Source organism: Nerophis lumbriciformis, linkage group LG06 (assembly GCF_033978685.3).
Source record: "Nerophis lumbriciformis linkage group LG06, RoL_Nlum_v2.1, whole genome shotgun sequence".
NCBI classification, from domain to species: Eukaryota; Metazoa; Chordata; class Actinopteri; order Syngnathiformes; family Syngnathidae; genus Nerophis; species Nerophis lumbriciformis.
In genome coordinates this window covers 48,395,831-48,411,549 of record NC_084553.2, presented here as the reverse complement: position 1 = coordinate 48,411,549, position 15,719 = coordinate 48,395,831, and the positions used below count along the sequence as shown (strand labels likewise).

General features: G+C 39.3%; 1 protein-coding gene across 3 annotated transcripts in view; it reads left to right on the top strand.

Moving 5' to 3' along the window:
* Window positions 1–15,719, top strand: part of LOC133608874 (SH2 domain-containing adapter protein F-like) — a 235,902-nt gene that overhangs the window by 167,314 nt on the left and 52,869 nt on the right. For 2 of the 3 annotated variants that reach the window (XM_061964481.2, XM_061964478.2), the window contains exon 3: window positions 10,650–10,868. In XM_061964481.2, the coding sequence (XP_061820465.2) occupies window positions 10,650–10,868 (219 nt within the window). Of the gene's footprint in view, window positions 1–10,649; window positions 10,869–13,337; window positions 13,437–15,719 lie in introns of all 3 variants that reach the window. The other variant, XM_061964479.2, reaches the window with a different exon arrangement.

Here is a 15,719-nt window from a genome sequence, read left to right as displayed (position 1 = left end):
GGATGGATGGATAGTGAACAACAGGCTGAATAAGTGTATGTTATATGAAGCATAAATAACCAACTGAGAACGTGCCTGGTATGTTAACGTAACATATTATGGTAAGAGTCATTCAAATAACTATAACATATAGAACATGCTATACGTTTACCAAACAATCTGTCACTCCTAATCGCTAAATCCCATGAAATCGTATACGTCTAGACCAGGGGTCGGCAACCCGTGGCTCTAGAGCCACATGCGACTCTTTAGCGGCGCCCTAGTGGCTCTCTGGAGCTTTTTCAAAAATGTATGAAAAATGGAAAAAGATGAGGCAGAAAAAAAATCAATTTTTTGTTTTAATAGGGTTTCTGTAGGAGGACAAACATGACACAAACCTCCCTAATTGTTACAAAGCACACTGTTTATATTAAACATGCTTCACTGATTCGAGTATTTGGCGAGCGCCGTTTTGTCCTACTAATTTTGGCGGTCCTTGAACTCACCGTAGTTTGTTTACATGTATAACTTTCTCCGACTTTCTAGGACGTGTTTTATGCCACTTCTTTTTCTGTCTCATTTTGTCCACCAAACTTTTAACGTTGTGTATGAAAGGTGAGTTTTGTTGATGTTATTGACTTGTTGGAGTGCTAATCAGACATGTTTGGTCACTGCATGACTGCAAGCTAATCGATGCTAACATGCTATTTAGGCTAGCTATATGTACATATTGCACCATAATGCCTAATTTGTAGCTATATTTGAGCTCATTTAGTTTCCTTTAAGTCCTCTTAATTCAATGTATATCTCATGACACACTATCTGTATGTAATATGGCTTTTAATTTTTTGCGGCTCCAGACAGATTTGTTTTTGTATTTTTGGTCCAATATGGCTCTTTCAACATTTTGGGTTGCCGACCCTTGGCCCTGCGATGAGATGGCGACTTGTCCAGGGTGTACCCCGCCTTCCGCCCGATTGTAGCTGAGATAGGCTCCAGAGCCCCCCGCGACCCCGAAGGGACTAAGCGGTAGACAATGGATGGATGGATGGGTTGCCGACCCCTGGTCTAGTCTCTTACGTGAATGAGCTAAATAATATTATATGATATTTTACGGTAATGTGTTAATAATTTCACACATAAGTCGCTCCTGAGTATAAGTCGCACCCCCGGCCAAACTATGAAAAAAACTGTGACTTATAGTCCGAAAAATACGGTAGATGCAATGGTTTTCTGTATTGAGACCATGATTTTGGTTCTAACTTGTTGACGTCTCCGTAAGGGTAGAAATACAAGAACACACACACACACACACACACTCCGAGCAACACAAAAAGGTAAGTGCTGATGCTTCAACTTAAAATAGAGGTGATCGATCCAGATGTTGATGATATTGATACTTAGTATAGCATCATTATATAAACAATACTAAAATGATGACTTAAAAAAAAAAAGTTTGGTAAAAAAAGTTGTCGTTTTTTTCGATCTTTTTTGTTATTGTTTGAAACTCAGGGACTGAATCCCAAATCATTCCAATGGTAGGTTTTGATTGTATTTAATTATTGTGAACGAACCCCTTTATTTTGTTGATCAAATGTATGTAGCATTCAATACCGCCAAATTGTATACATAATGAGATTCACAACAATACTAGAAAAATCTAAATGATAAGTTTACAAAACACGTGTTGTTGTTTACCTTAGTTACTTGCTAGGAAATAGTTTCACTTCTATTATCTATTGTCGAAGTTACAGATAGGGGCTCTGAAGTGGATTAAATGTCAGGCTAAAAATTGGATTGGGATTGGAGGCCAAAAATGTTGATAGGGACTAAGGTTGTACGGTAAACCGGTATTAGTATAGTACTGTGATACTATTAAACAACAGTAGAATAAGTGATTATTACATTTTAACAGAAGTGTAGATAGAACATGCTAAGAAAGTAAGCAGATATTAACAGTAAATTAACCAGTATATTAATAATATTTTTTCTACCACTTGTCCTTAATAATTTTGACAAAATAACAGAATGGAAAATGACACAATATGTTACTGCATATGTCAGCAGACTAATTAGGAGCCTTTGTTTGCTTACTTACTACTAAAAGACAAGTTGTCTTGTATGCTCACTATTTTATTTAGGACAAACTTGCAATAAGAAACATATGTTTAATATACCGTAAGATTTTTTGTTAAAAATAAAGCCAATAATGCAATTTTTTGTGGTGCCCTTTAATTAGAAAAGTACCGAAAAGTATCTAAATAATTTTGGTACCGGTACCAAAATATTGGTATCAGGACAACACTAATCGGGACATATCAAATTATATTTGCAATTTTACTTTCAGGTCAAATTTAGTGACTTTTTTTAATCCGGCAACTCGTGCCATAATGAAACACCAACACAGTATCTGCAGTGTCAATACAGCCAGTGAGTGTGCCACACCCTCATGGAGGCATCGCTACGAAACACAACTATTCACTGCAAATGACACTGGTTCGCAGAAGGACTTGTAAAAAGTTACAAAGTGCACACCACCACACACTCACAGCTCCTCACAACGATGGGACTTTTAACATTGTTAATAAAATAATAATGATAACATTTTATTTAGAAACACTTTTCGGAAAAAAATCAAAGCCACTTTACAAAAGGCAATACAAGTAGAATTATTTGAATGGAACAATCAATGCATACAGAAATGAGAGTATAGAATGGGACAGGAGGATAATAAAGAGTGGTGCTTTCCAATTACCAAGCGTTTTCATTCACTTTGCATTCAACTGGCTCTGAGTTTACGGTCACATATTCGTGACTGAGTTTTATCACTGGCGTAAATGGTTTAAAGGTTGAATGCAGTTTGCTGTGCTACACCCCCCCCCCCCCCCCCCCCCCCCCCCAACATCCTTTCAGTGGCATTTAACAGATGGTTGTGGTCAATGCTGCGCGGCTGTTGAAGCTTTAATGAAGCACTCTTTCTGGAGGTTTTAAGTTTTTACAACACTTGCAACACTTGAGAACTTTCCAACTGACTAATCAGAATTTAGCCGTAGCGCTCCCACGTGTCCCGCCGTCTCTCCCCGCTATTAACCCTTTTAAAAAGGTGGAGGTTAAGCGAGGAAGTGGAGGAACAGGAAACGTGGCATCCTGGGGCGTGTGGAGGGGGGAGGAGGGTGCGGCGCCTGAACTCTGACCTTGAACAGAGGCCATAGGTCACACAGACTGTGTTGCAACTTGAAAGACATTCAATGTCATGCCAATCACTGTCATTCTCTTAGACGGATATGTCCGCAACCAGCTCACCTAACATGTCTCAACAGGAGCTAACAGAGAAAAGATAGAAGGGAGTAGAGTGACATTAAAAACTGATTCATAGACATTTAAAAGCTAAGAATGATTTAATTCCCATATTACTACACATTCTCATTATTATTAGTTAATAGTGTGTCTTGTTTTGCATGTTGAATCAATCATTGCATTATAAAATGTCATACCATATTTTCTGGACTATAAGGCGCACTTAAAATCATATTTTTTTCTCAAAACTCGACAGTGCACCTTATAACCCGGTGCGCCTAATGTACGGAATACGTTTGGTTGAGCTTACTCACCTCGAAGCTATTTTATTTGGAACATGGTGCAATGATAAGTGTGACCAGTAGATGGCAGTCAAACATAAGAGATAAGTGTAGACAGCACTATGATTGCAATATGTCTCAAGTAAACAACACCAACTTTTTAAATGTTCCATTGAAAATATAGAACATTACACACGGCGCTCAAAAATATACCAAGATGTTTTACTAGGGACGGCGTGGCGCAGTGGAAGAGTGGCCGTGCGCAACCCGAGGGTCCCTGGTTCAATCCCCACCTATTGCCAACCTCGTCATGTCCGTTGTGTCCTGAGCAAGACACTTCACCCTTGCTCCTTAAGGTGTGCTGGTTAGCGCCTTGCATGGCAGCTCCCTCCATCAGTGTGTGAATGTGTGTGTGAATGGGTAAATGTGGAAGTAGTGTCAAAGCGCTTTGAGTACCTTGAAGGTAGAAAAGCGCTATACAAGTACAACCCATTTATTTATTTATCATTACTAAGACTTTGGTAAGCTATGAAGCCGCACCGCTTTAATAATTGTCGGCGCATTAAACATATATTATGGTGTGTGTGTATAAGGTAAGACATATTATCTGACGTTTTGTTTCGCAATATTATACAAAAGCAACTTTTCTTACCTTTTGGTACCTGCTGATCTGCATTTGGAATCTGTAGAAGTCCTGAAAAATTGTGTGAGTCTGCCTTTGTAGTCCGACGCCGTAGTCTATAGGCTTCTTCTTGTTCCTATATCTTCTTGTAATGAGACATTCATCCTCCACTGTTGCCATTTCTAATATAAAGTAGTGTAAAGTTCTTATATCTGTCAGTAAACTCGCCATGAAAGCGCTAAAACATACCGGTGTAGTGAGTTTACATTATTCACCCAAGGAACTTTAGTTATTAGAGTTCCGGTCGGACATTTTTTCACGGGACACATTTCCTGTGTTGTTGTTTCCGGATGAGGAGATGCTGCTCCGTTGTTGATTTAAGTAAAGTCTGAATGTCATTAAAACATTTAGTTCCATCTTTTGACACTCCCGTCCTTGCACGCTACACCGCTACAACAAAGATGACGGGAAGAAGACCCTGCCGAAGGTAGGTAAGTAAATAAGACCACCCACAAAACGGCACATCCGGAATTGTCAGAAAGCGGCTTGAAGATGATCTGTAAAACATAATCTATGCAACATTTTGACCAAAGAACCACCATTACATGTTATGTAGACCACAAGGAAGTGTTTTCAATTTAGAAAAAAATAATAATAATATGACTCCTTTAATGTGCCCTATAATCCGTTGCGCCTAATATATGGAAAAAAGATTTAAAAAAATAGACCATTCATCAGCAGTGCGCCTTATAGTCCGGTGCGCCCTATGGTCCGGAAAATACGGTACTTTGTTTTACCCAGTTACGGGTGTAACGATATGAACATTTAACATAACGATTATCGTGGCTAAAATTATCACAGTTATCATTATCACAGTATTGTTAGAATGCGCTCACAAAGTACTTAAACACACACTGAGATATTTTGACCAAGTTTTTTTTTTTAAATGAACTAACAGACAGACACAATGTTAGAAAACCCACTAATTTGCATTGTTTGTGTTTCTAATGCTTAACTGATAGTGTTTGTCTTGGTATTTAATCTGTTTTAACGGCCACACTTTTATTGTTTAAAATATTGGTTTGGTAGCACGTCAAGATTTATTCAAATGAAAAGTATGCGCCAAATAAAATGTTGTTTTATTATTTCTGCCAGGTGTTGTGGCGTCCTACTCTGTTCAAGCGGTCCCTGAACGCACCGCAAAAACACCTCCGTCTCTGAGTGTAAAACGATTATGCTGTTATAAGAAAGCAGAGCTTGTAAGTTCAATGTGCACAATTGAACACGTCAGTTACTCCATATAAGTTTAGATTGTGGTGTGGTTAGTTTATTAAACTTTCTTAATTGAAGTTTGTTTACTAAATGTTTGTTTATCAAAGTTTATTGAAGGTTTATCAATAACAATCTTAAGATTATTTTTATTTAAAAATGTAAAACTAGCCGTTTAATTGCAGTTTAATCGTTATATCCCAGTAGAAAATGTTTCAATACAGTCTCTCAGTGCAATAGTATTCAACACTTATTTGATTCATGTTAGCATTTGAGCTAGCTAGCCAGCCATTAACAAAGTGCATTCATCAATCATGGTTTTCCGATCATTCTATTTTTAAACGGATGGATGGATAAAACAAAATGTCCAGCCCAATGTTCGGTATACATTTGATTAAGGTAAACTTAGTAAAGATAAAATGTCTATTTAGGATCAATCATAAATTATTATAACCTAATAATGAAAGCATTTGATTAATCGCGATTAAATATTTTCATTGTTTGTCATACCCAGTTATTTGTTATCTAAGATGAATCATCAGCGGTAGAATTTGGGGTAATAAGTATGTTTAAAGGTGGTTAAGGTTTAAACATAAAAAATGGTTTAATGTTTACTTCTCAAATACTCAACTCCATACAGGCAAGAAGGATAAAATCATAACAATAGCTATGCGCACATGGATACATTTATTCAGATTAAAAGGCTAACATGCCATTTGGAATATTCTGACCCGGTCACACACGTTTGGATCAAAATTTAATTCCGATCGAGACGGGTGTTTTATGCCAAAAGTCATCCGGATTGTAGCGCATGAAAACACATCGTTTGGAAATTTGGGTTAGAATGATCCTTACTGTGCATGTCTTGGATGTCAGCCATACTTCGGTGGTGGAGTGGGGACTAAATTCATTAGTTTCGGAATTAAGCGATTGTTTTGCTGCGGTCTCCCTCCATTCAACTTGTACACAGGTAGCATTATTTACTGTTGAGTTTGTTGCTTTAAAACGAGACTAGCAATAACAAAAGTATGTTCTGGAGTGTCATGTGTCGATGTAACAATAAAAGAAGGGATCATGTTGTCGTCTTTACGAGCTATTTTATTCACGACATTACAGCTACTCCAAGTGCTAGCTAGCCTCAAACACATACACAGAATGTTCAAACATGAAGACGCGCCGCAACACGTACATAATCACAAAAAGCACGTAACAGCTACATTTCAAAAAGAGAGGTAAGACAAAAGTAGTGAATCGAAGAAAAAAAGATAAATTCATACCATGATAACGTTGGACACACAGACATGCACACAGCCATGTTTGACAACAGAAGAGGTCTACTGCTTCTTCAGCACCTGCAGTGAGAGAACTCGTCCAAAAGATGGCACCATAGCATAAATATTAACACACCTTTCCGTTTGTTAGATTCTGCGCATGTCAAAGTAAAGTATTCCGATTTAATGCATGATGCATGAAAATGCACGTCATAATCAGATCTTTTTTTTCAGTGTCCATGTACACAGTAATATTCTAATCCAAATGATGATCAGATTAAATCAATGTTGTCTGTGTACCATACTTGCCAACCTTGAGACCTCCGATTTCGGGGGGCGTGGTCGGGGGGCGTGGTTAAGAGGGGAGGAGGATATTTACAGCTAGAATTCACCAAGTCAAGTATTTCATATATATATATATATATATATATATATATATATATATATATACAGGTAAAAGCCAGTAAATTTGAATATTTTGAAAAACTTGATTTATTTCAGTAATTGCATTCAAAAGGTGTAACTTGTACATTATATTTATTCATTGCACACAGACTGATGCATTCAAATGTTTATTTCATTTAATTTTGATGATTTGAAGTGGCAACAAATGAAAATCCAAAATTCCGTGTGTCACAAAATTAGAATATTACTTAAGGCTAATACAAAAAAGGGATTTTTAGAAATGTTGGCCAACTGAAAAGTATGAAAATGAAAAATATGAGCATGTACAATACTCAATACTTGGTTGGAGCTCCTTTTGCCTCAATTACTGCGTTAATGCGGCGTGGCATGGAGTCGATGAGTTTCTGGCACTGCTCAGGTGTTATGAGAGCCCAGGTTGCTCTGATAGTGGCCTTCAACTCTTCTGCGTTTTTGGGTCTGGCATTCTGCATCTTCCTTTTCACAATACCCCACAGATTTTCTATGGGGCTAAGGTCAGGGGAGTTGGCGGGCCAATTTAGAACAGAAATACCATGGTCCGTAAACCAGGCACGGGTAGATTTTGCGCTGTGTGCAGGCGCCAAGTCCTGTTGGAACTTGAAATCTCCATCTCCATAGAGCAGGTCAGCAGCAGGAAGCATGAAGTGCTCTAAAACTTGCTGGTAGACGGCTGCATTGACCCTGGATCTCAGGAAACAGAGTGGACCGACACCAGCAGATGACATGGCACCCCAAACCATCACCCAACCATGCAAATTTTGCATTTCCTTTGGAAATCGAGGTCCCAGAGTCTGGAGGAAGACAGGAGAGGCACAGGATCCACGTTGCCTGAAGTCTAGTGTAAAGTTTCCACCATCAGTGATGGTTTGGGGTGCCATGTCATCTGCTGGTGTCGGTCCACTCTGTTTCCTGAGTTATCCTTTGTTTTACAAGTGTGCCTCCAATTAAAGGCTTCCTCCACTCGTATCATCCCTTTTGCTTCTTTGACGCTCTTCCACAGCTATTTGCTCCTCAGCAGGGGAGCTTGGACCTCGACTTTGCCGGGGATCTCGTAATACCAAGCATATTAGCAGCCAGATCAAAGAGTGTGAGCGTGCCTAATGTGGGATTACGTGGATACATGCAACCCGGCAGCTTCACCTCACTCCGCCGCCACCACGGCACATGCTGCTAGCTAGCGCCATTAGGCTCCTCAAATGCATTGCTCATTTTTCCGCAAGAGCTCCCCTGGGCTGGAAGGCAATTATGCAGCGGTGTGGCATAATATTTCATTCTTTTCACATCCATGTTGGCCGCTAACGGGTTCATGAAGAATAGGATGGGCCGCTAACAGCTTCAAATGAGCAGAGAGAGGCAATGAGGAGGCGGAGAGGGCAGTTTCTCAAGGGCACATTCATTAGGAGTATCTCTTCACGGGGGATGAAAGGATAAGAGTGCATGCTAGTTTCGGTCAGGTGGCATTGAGGTGAGATGTAACATGGATATCAACATAGGAAAAAAAATGTTAAGGCAAGATCATGGCATTTTAAAACGGTTGTAGGAGAATAATGCAGGCTGTAGTCTTAGCCAGCTGGCATAGGCTCCAGCCTCTGCAGTTACCCTGCACAGTATGAGGAGTAGGGCTGCAATGATTCATTGATTGCATCAATTAATTAGATTAAAGAAAAAGCTTTGTTTTGTATTCTGATTAATCGTTTAACATGTTAGTAAAAACTCTCCCAGTCTGCTCTAAAAGAGCGTTCATGAGAGCAGTGTATCCACAGTGATCTCGGTTGCACTTCTGGTGATGTGGCCTGACAGAATTGGCTCAAAGAAGAGGGGGAAAGAGAGAAAGGAAAAGAGAGAAAGGGCCCAAAGAAGACGGAAGAAGTTGTTAAAGGTTTTGCGATCAATTAAAACTAAGACAGACAGCGTTGTAACATGTTTGCAGAGAAAGTGGGGTTAGGGGGTTAGTGGTTTAGGGTTGGGGTTAGTCAAACAGAGCTTGACTTTATCAGAGAGTCTCTTTGTTTAGTTTGGTTATTTATTTATCCACTTTTACCTGGGTGTAGACTACTCGGGTTTTTTTTTAAACTTATTCATTTTTAAATGAATCACTGAGTTATTGATGCTTCCATGGTAAAAGTGCAATTTCAATGTTATGTATGAGAAGAACAAATAAAAGTAATCAGAACAATCCTTGTTTATTTCAACTGTTTCCCGATAAAGTGTGTTTTGTTCTGTTACCCATCTTATCGAACAAATTAATTAATAGATTACTCAATTACTAAAAGAGGTATTAACGAAATAACAATTTTTGAAATTAGATGGACGAACGGTCAACAAGTCCCCCAACAACAGTCTAGACCAGGAGTATTCAACTGGCATCCCGGGGGTCAAATCTGGCCCAGTAATGACACCATACCCGTCGCCTTGTTTAGGAGACAAACCTTTTTGTAGCAGATTACTAAAAACACTGTAGTGTTTCAGGAACTTGGACTAGTGTACACATTGCATTTACCTTTTATCCACCTAAGGCCCAGTGTACACTACTACACTGGGCATTTATATTTTGCATAACAGGGCTGTTTTTTGGTTCAGAAATGTAAAACCGATAACAAATGACCACTGCAGAGATTGTGCCGTCTTAAAATAAAAATAATAGTTAAAGGAGAAGTCATTAGCTTTCTGGAAATGTGGTTCTAAAACAATTTAATTGAATATTCCTGATCTAGACCCAGATCAGTGAGATCTGCTCACTTTTACAGTATAGTTTGGTAAGGCCTTCAGAGGAGAAGCTCTGCCTAAAACCCAACTTATTTTGAATGAAAGCCAACATTTCTCTACATCTTTTCTGTGTTGCTGTTTTATAAACAACATAATTGGGGTGAGATAGTTCCAGAGCTGTAACAGAAACGCGAAGATGTCTATGTCAAAGAAATTTTGCAAACCAGGAGCAGCGGTGTCCTTTAGTGTTAAAAGCAATCGTTGCTGTTATATGTAACACCAGATGATGGCCTTGATGCCATCTGATTATCTGATGACTTGATTTGTGTCATTGTTTGAAAGGCTTACAGTTGTAGGAATTTTGGAATTCGCTGGATTCTTTGTAAAAGGCAGTGCTGGATAAATACCGGGTTTTCTGTTACGACTCTGAGGCAATGATTTCAAAGGATCTTCTTCCATTTTGAGTAGCGTAGTCAAAGAAGTACCGTTCTTCCTCCACATGTATTCCGGATGTCTCCCAGCTGGTCTAAGAACGTCCGAGTATCCCCCGAGTGGAATTAGAGTAGGTGATCTAAGACAAGGAAGTCCTGGCTACTTAGACTAAAACATGTCCAGCTGTTGGAAATGATTGCACGTGCAACACATGTTCTTTTTATAACCAAAACAGATGATTTTTCGGGGCTTCTGTTTGTTGCCAGACGTGACCCGACAGAACTTAACCAAACAAGAGCAGTTTCCGAGCAATAACATTGACGGCCGCTCTTTTCTACTCCCTTTCAGAAATCCGATCCAACAGCCGAGGTCCTAAGGACGGCGCCTCCAAGCAGCTGCCCCTCTACGACACACCGTACGAGCCCGCCGAGAACGGTGGGGACTCTGACCCCGAGCGCTCACGCTGCCCTCGAGAGAGCCGACTGCCCCAGGACGACGAGCGACCCCCCGAGGAGTACGACCAGCCCTGGGAGTGGAAGAAAGAGAGGATTTCCAAAGCTTTCGCAGGTACGAACAGGACTCAAATGATGAAAGTGAACATTTTGTTTCTACCGTGAATTGGTTAACGTGGACCCCGACTTAAACAAGTTGAAAAACGTATTCGGGTGTTACCATTTAGTGGTCAATTGAATATGTACTGTACTGTGCAATCTACTAATAAAAGTTTCAATCAATCAATCAATCAATGTAACATTGGGAATAGTCTATTAAACAAGATTGATCTCTTAACTTTCACTAATACATCTACTTTCCTAAATAACTCACGGGCCCTGCTACCACAGAGCAGTACAGTTCTGTTCTTTACTCCAATGTTTGGATTTTCTAATTGAACGTTGTTAGCTAGCAGCACGGATGCTGTATTATGTGTAATGTTATCCAAAGGTGAGGCATTGATTGGTTGACAGATAATCCTCACATCAGGTTAGTGCTAGCCAGGATAACCTTATTTTCCTTAGAGACCCTTTCTCTGGATGTTCTGAACTCCTGTTTTGTATGCCAGTTTTGTATTGTGTAGTAGAATTTGACTATGTTTACACTGCAGGCAAAAGAGGCCCAAATCTGATTTTCTTTTCAAAATCTGATTTTTTTCTAGCCGACTGTTTACACTGCAAGTAAACATTTTTATTTTTCAGACTCGAGTATATACCGTATTTTTCGGACTATAAGTCGCAGTTTTTTTCATAGTTTGGCCGGGCTCCAGTGCGACTTATATGTTTTTTTCCTTCTTCATTATGCATTGTCGGCAGGTGCGACTTATACTCCGGTGCGATTTATACTCCGGAAAATACGGTAAACGTGCACAGGTCCCAATGTGGTCCCAATGTCACTTGCATGCGCTGTTCGATAAAGTGAAAATAAAGGAAATTGACCATAAGTTGATCTATCGAAATGAGCTACCTCTTGTAGATTAAGAATTGACTTGTCACTTGTGCTACAAGTAAGTGATTATTTTATTATATATTTTATTTGATATCTAAATCTGCGTTTCGAAACTTAAGGTATAATTTTTTGATGCGGCAACAGCGTAAATCGATAGACAGCCCTGGTGGCTTTTTTCGACAAAGCGGCTCATTTCGACAGAACACCGGATTGCGTAAATGAGGAACTTGCTACTACACGAGAAAACATGGACGACAGACCAGCCTGTTAGTGGGTTTGTGCCGTGGCTGTTGTGTAAAGGAAGTAGGCAGATGATGGAAAACTATGACGTAAAAGTCGCAATCTGGTCGCATTTCCGTTGCAACTCGAGTCACATTTGAAAAGATCAGATTCAAATTGGATTCGGACTACCTCTTGATCTGATGCGAAAACATCCGTTTGAAACACTTTTGGATTGGCAAAAAATATCCGGTCTGTGTCACTTGGGGGCAAAAAAATCAGATTTGGTGTGCAGTGTAAACAGGGCTTATTATTTCTTATGCTGTAGCCCAGGGGTAGGGAACCTATGGCTCGCGAGCCAGATGTGGCTCTTTTGACGACTGTATCTGGCTCTCAGATACATCTTAGCTGACATTGCTTAACACGATAAGTAATGACTAATTCCGCTGGAAATCACAGTGTTAAAATAAAGTTCAAAGTATAAAACATTCTCATGCATTTGAATCTACCCATCCGTTTTCTACTGCACCTGTTCAAGGTTGCGGGTGGCTCAGCCAATCCCAGCTGTCCCTCGGGGTACAGGAGGGTCGCATTAATGGTAAGAAGTATTTAATTTATTATTGGTTAGCTTCACAATAACAATGTTATTAAAAAGAATAAGAGACTTATACTCTAAAAAATGTTTGTCTTACTTAAAAATGCACGCATTGTATTCAGTGTTAAAAAAATATTATATGGCTCTTACATTTTACAATATTTGGATTTCATGGCTCTCTCAGCCAAAAAGGTTCCCGACCCCTGCTGTAGCCCGATTAATGTTCTTCATCCTAAGTGGGCCAACTATTTGAATAGCAAACAGTTCAATCTGTAACTGTACTCCGACTGTTCGTAGACGGTAGCGCACTCCGTAAATGATCACGCCAATTAACAAACTGTACGTACCATTACAAGCTGAACTAGACTGGACTACATAGTGAAACCGAGGCTACTGACAGTACATTTTAGTATAAAATCCACCAATTTTGAGCCCTTAAACTGCTTCCCATTTACTCTCCCGCTTTACTAACACTTTGTTTTTCCACTTTTATCCACGGATTACTTTGACTCCCCTTCCATTCTGAGGCTGCCGCCGCTTTTAACTCCGCATCCTTTTTTCTTCCTTGAGCACCTGCCACCATGTTTGTTCACAGGTGTCCATCCTAGCCTGTGCTGCTTCTCCTCCCAACAGTGTGTGTTGCTATGGGTTAGGGTGGCTAAAGCAGCCATAACATCACACAGGGCTGTTCTAAACGTTGTTTAAAAGTCATATATCGTGAGATTCAATCACCTCATCCCTCTATATATATTTTTTTTCTTTTTGTTTGTATCCTTGAACAGCTCTGCTTTGTTATGACTGCATTAGCTACGAGGGCTCAATAAATGGCACTGGATCACTTCCCCACAGAAGAAAGGACTGCAACTCTAAATCCCCCACAGGTACCAAATATGCAACTGGGCTTCTTGGGAGTCTTCATTCCTCTTTGCTGTCTTTCATGTGTTTTAATGTTTTAACCAGAAATAATGTGCAGAATTGAGGGATTTTAACTTACCTGTCCATCATGTTTTGCTCTTTTATCACCCCCCCTGTGAATGCCATGCATTAATAGGATGAGCAAAGGTTGCCTTCTTGAAGTGAAAATGAGCTCACTGTGTGAACATTTACATGACTGGAATGACATTATCAGGAGGCTACGGAGGCAATATGGTGCAACAAATGTGGAAATATGACACATTCTCATTAGAACCATGTAGTATTATTTAGATTTTTACACATCTAAAGGCTGAACGTGCACTGTGAAACATTATGGGTCATCAATGTAGTTAATGTTTGGATTTGGAATCCAAAATAAAATAGCTTTGTTAATTTGGTTACTAGTCAGCCAGTTACTTTCTTTAGGGGAAACACAATGAAATGCATATTTACATCATATTACAGTGGAACACCCAAAATCAAACACCCCTTAAAGGGGCCCTATTATGCAAAACCAACGTTTCTTACCTATTGGTACCTGCTGTTGTGTATTTTGGATCTGCATAAGTCATGACAGTTTGAAATAAACCCGCTGAGGCATTACAGAGATATTTATAAAATAATCTTGCCTACTTCTGATACACGAACTCTTTGGAATGTTCCCACTTTGTGACATATTTCCCATCAATTACGTCAGCAGATTATCCATATATATGCGAGGGTTCCCTCCTGGTACTCCGGCTTCCTCCCACCTCCAAAGACATGCACCTGGGGATAGTTTGATTGGCAACACTAAATTGGCCCTAGTGTGTGAATGTGAGTGTGAATGTTGTCTGTCTATCTGTGTTGGCCCTGCGATGAGGTGGCGACTTGTCCAGGGTGTACCCCGGCCTTCCGCCCGAATGCAGCTGAGATAGGCTCCAGCACCCCTTGCGACCCCAAAAGGGACAAGCGGTAAAAAATGGATGGATGGATGAAGTTTCACCCGACGAGGTGCAGTCAATAAGATACTTATTTTTCGCTATCCTCTTGTTGTGGGGCATGAATCCGCCGCAGTTGCCATTGCTAATACAATGTAGTTTACTATGAAAACATCGCTGACGGGGAGAAGACGCAGTCGAAGTGGAGGCACGTAAATTAGACCGCCCACTAAACAGCGCATCCTGAAGAGGCGGTCTGTAAAACATAATTTATGCAAGATTGTGAGCAACGAACCCTCATTACATGTTATGTAGACCACAAGGAAGAGTATTAAATGTAGGGGGGAAAAAAAATCATAATATGACTCCTTTATTGTCGTAAAATATGGTAGCAGCCAATTCAAATTCACAAAAACGTAGCTGTCAAATTGTGCAATGTCACCCAAATCATCAGCGTTTTGCATTTTCTTTAGCTTTTTTACAACACTCGTTCCAAAGAAACGGATTTCTGGTGAACTTTTTATTTTATTTTATTTTTTTAACAATTGTCTGTGAAATTATTATTTTTTTCAATCAAATTAACCACATTTTTTAGCTTTGATTAATAGCAGTTAATTACTTGTTTGCATGATTTAAAATAACTTTAAAAAAAAAAAAAGACCAAGATATTTTGACACAAATGCAATTTTACTGTCAAAATGTCATACACAAACATTTTTAAAACTTGTTACCTGAATGCACAACATTTATTTGCTCAAAACTTGTTAACAGTTAAGTATTAAGTGCACATTTTGAACAGTTCTGCAATCATATTGCAAATAACAAGGTGCTGATAAAGCACTGGCGTATGCATTGGCCTGATCACTGTGTGTGTAACAAACCACGCCACCTTTTAGGTAAGGGGATTAATGGCGTGCGTTAACGCATTAAGTTGGAGAGCTTGTTATTTAGACTTGTATGATGTTAAAATGTTACTTAAAGCATTACCTGTGCAGTTGAAGGTTTTTATGAAGGTGACAGTTCAACTCCGGTACAAACTAATTTAATGTCATTATTTTCAAAGTAAAAATTGGTTTCCAAAAAAAAAAAAGTTTGACTTTAGAGCAGAGATCTCAAACTCTTTCATTATGGGCCACACTGCATATATGACTGCTCTAAGAGGGCACCTTGTAACAGTGAATATACTTGAATATGAATGTATAACCCCCTTATTAATTAAATAATTACACAATTGCCCATGCATTTTATTATTTTAACAGATTGTTTGATAACTTGCATTGAAATCCTAAGTTAAGGTAACAAGTAGATGTTTAAGTATTTTTTAATTTA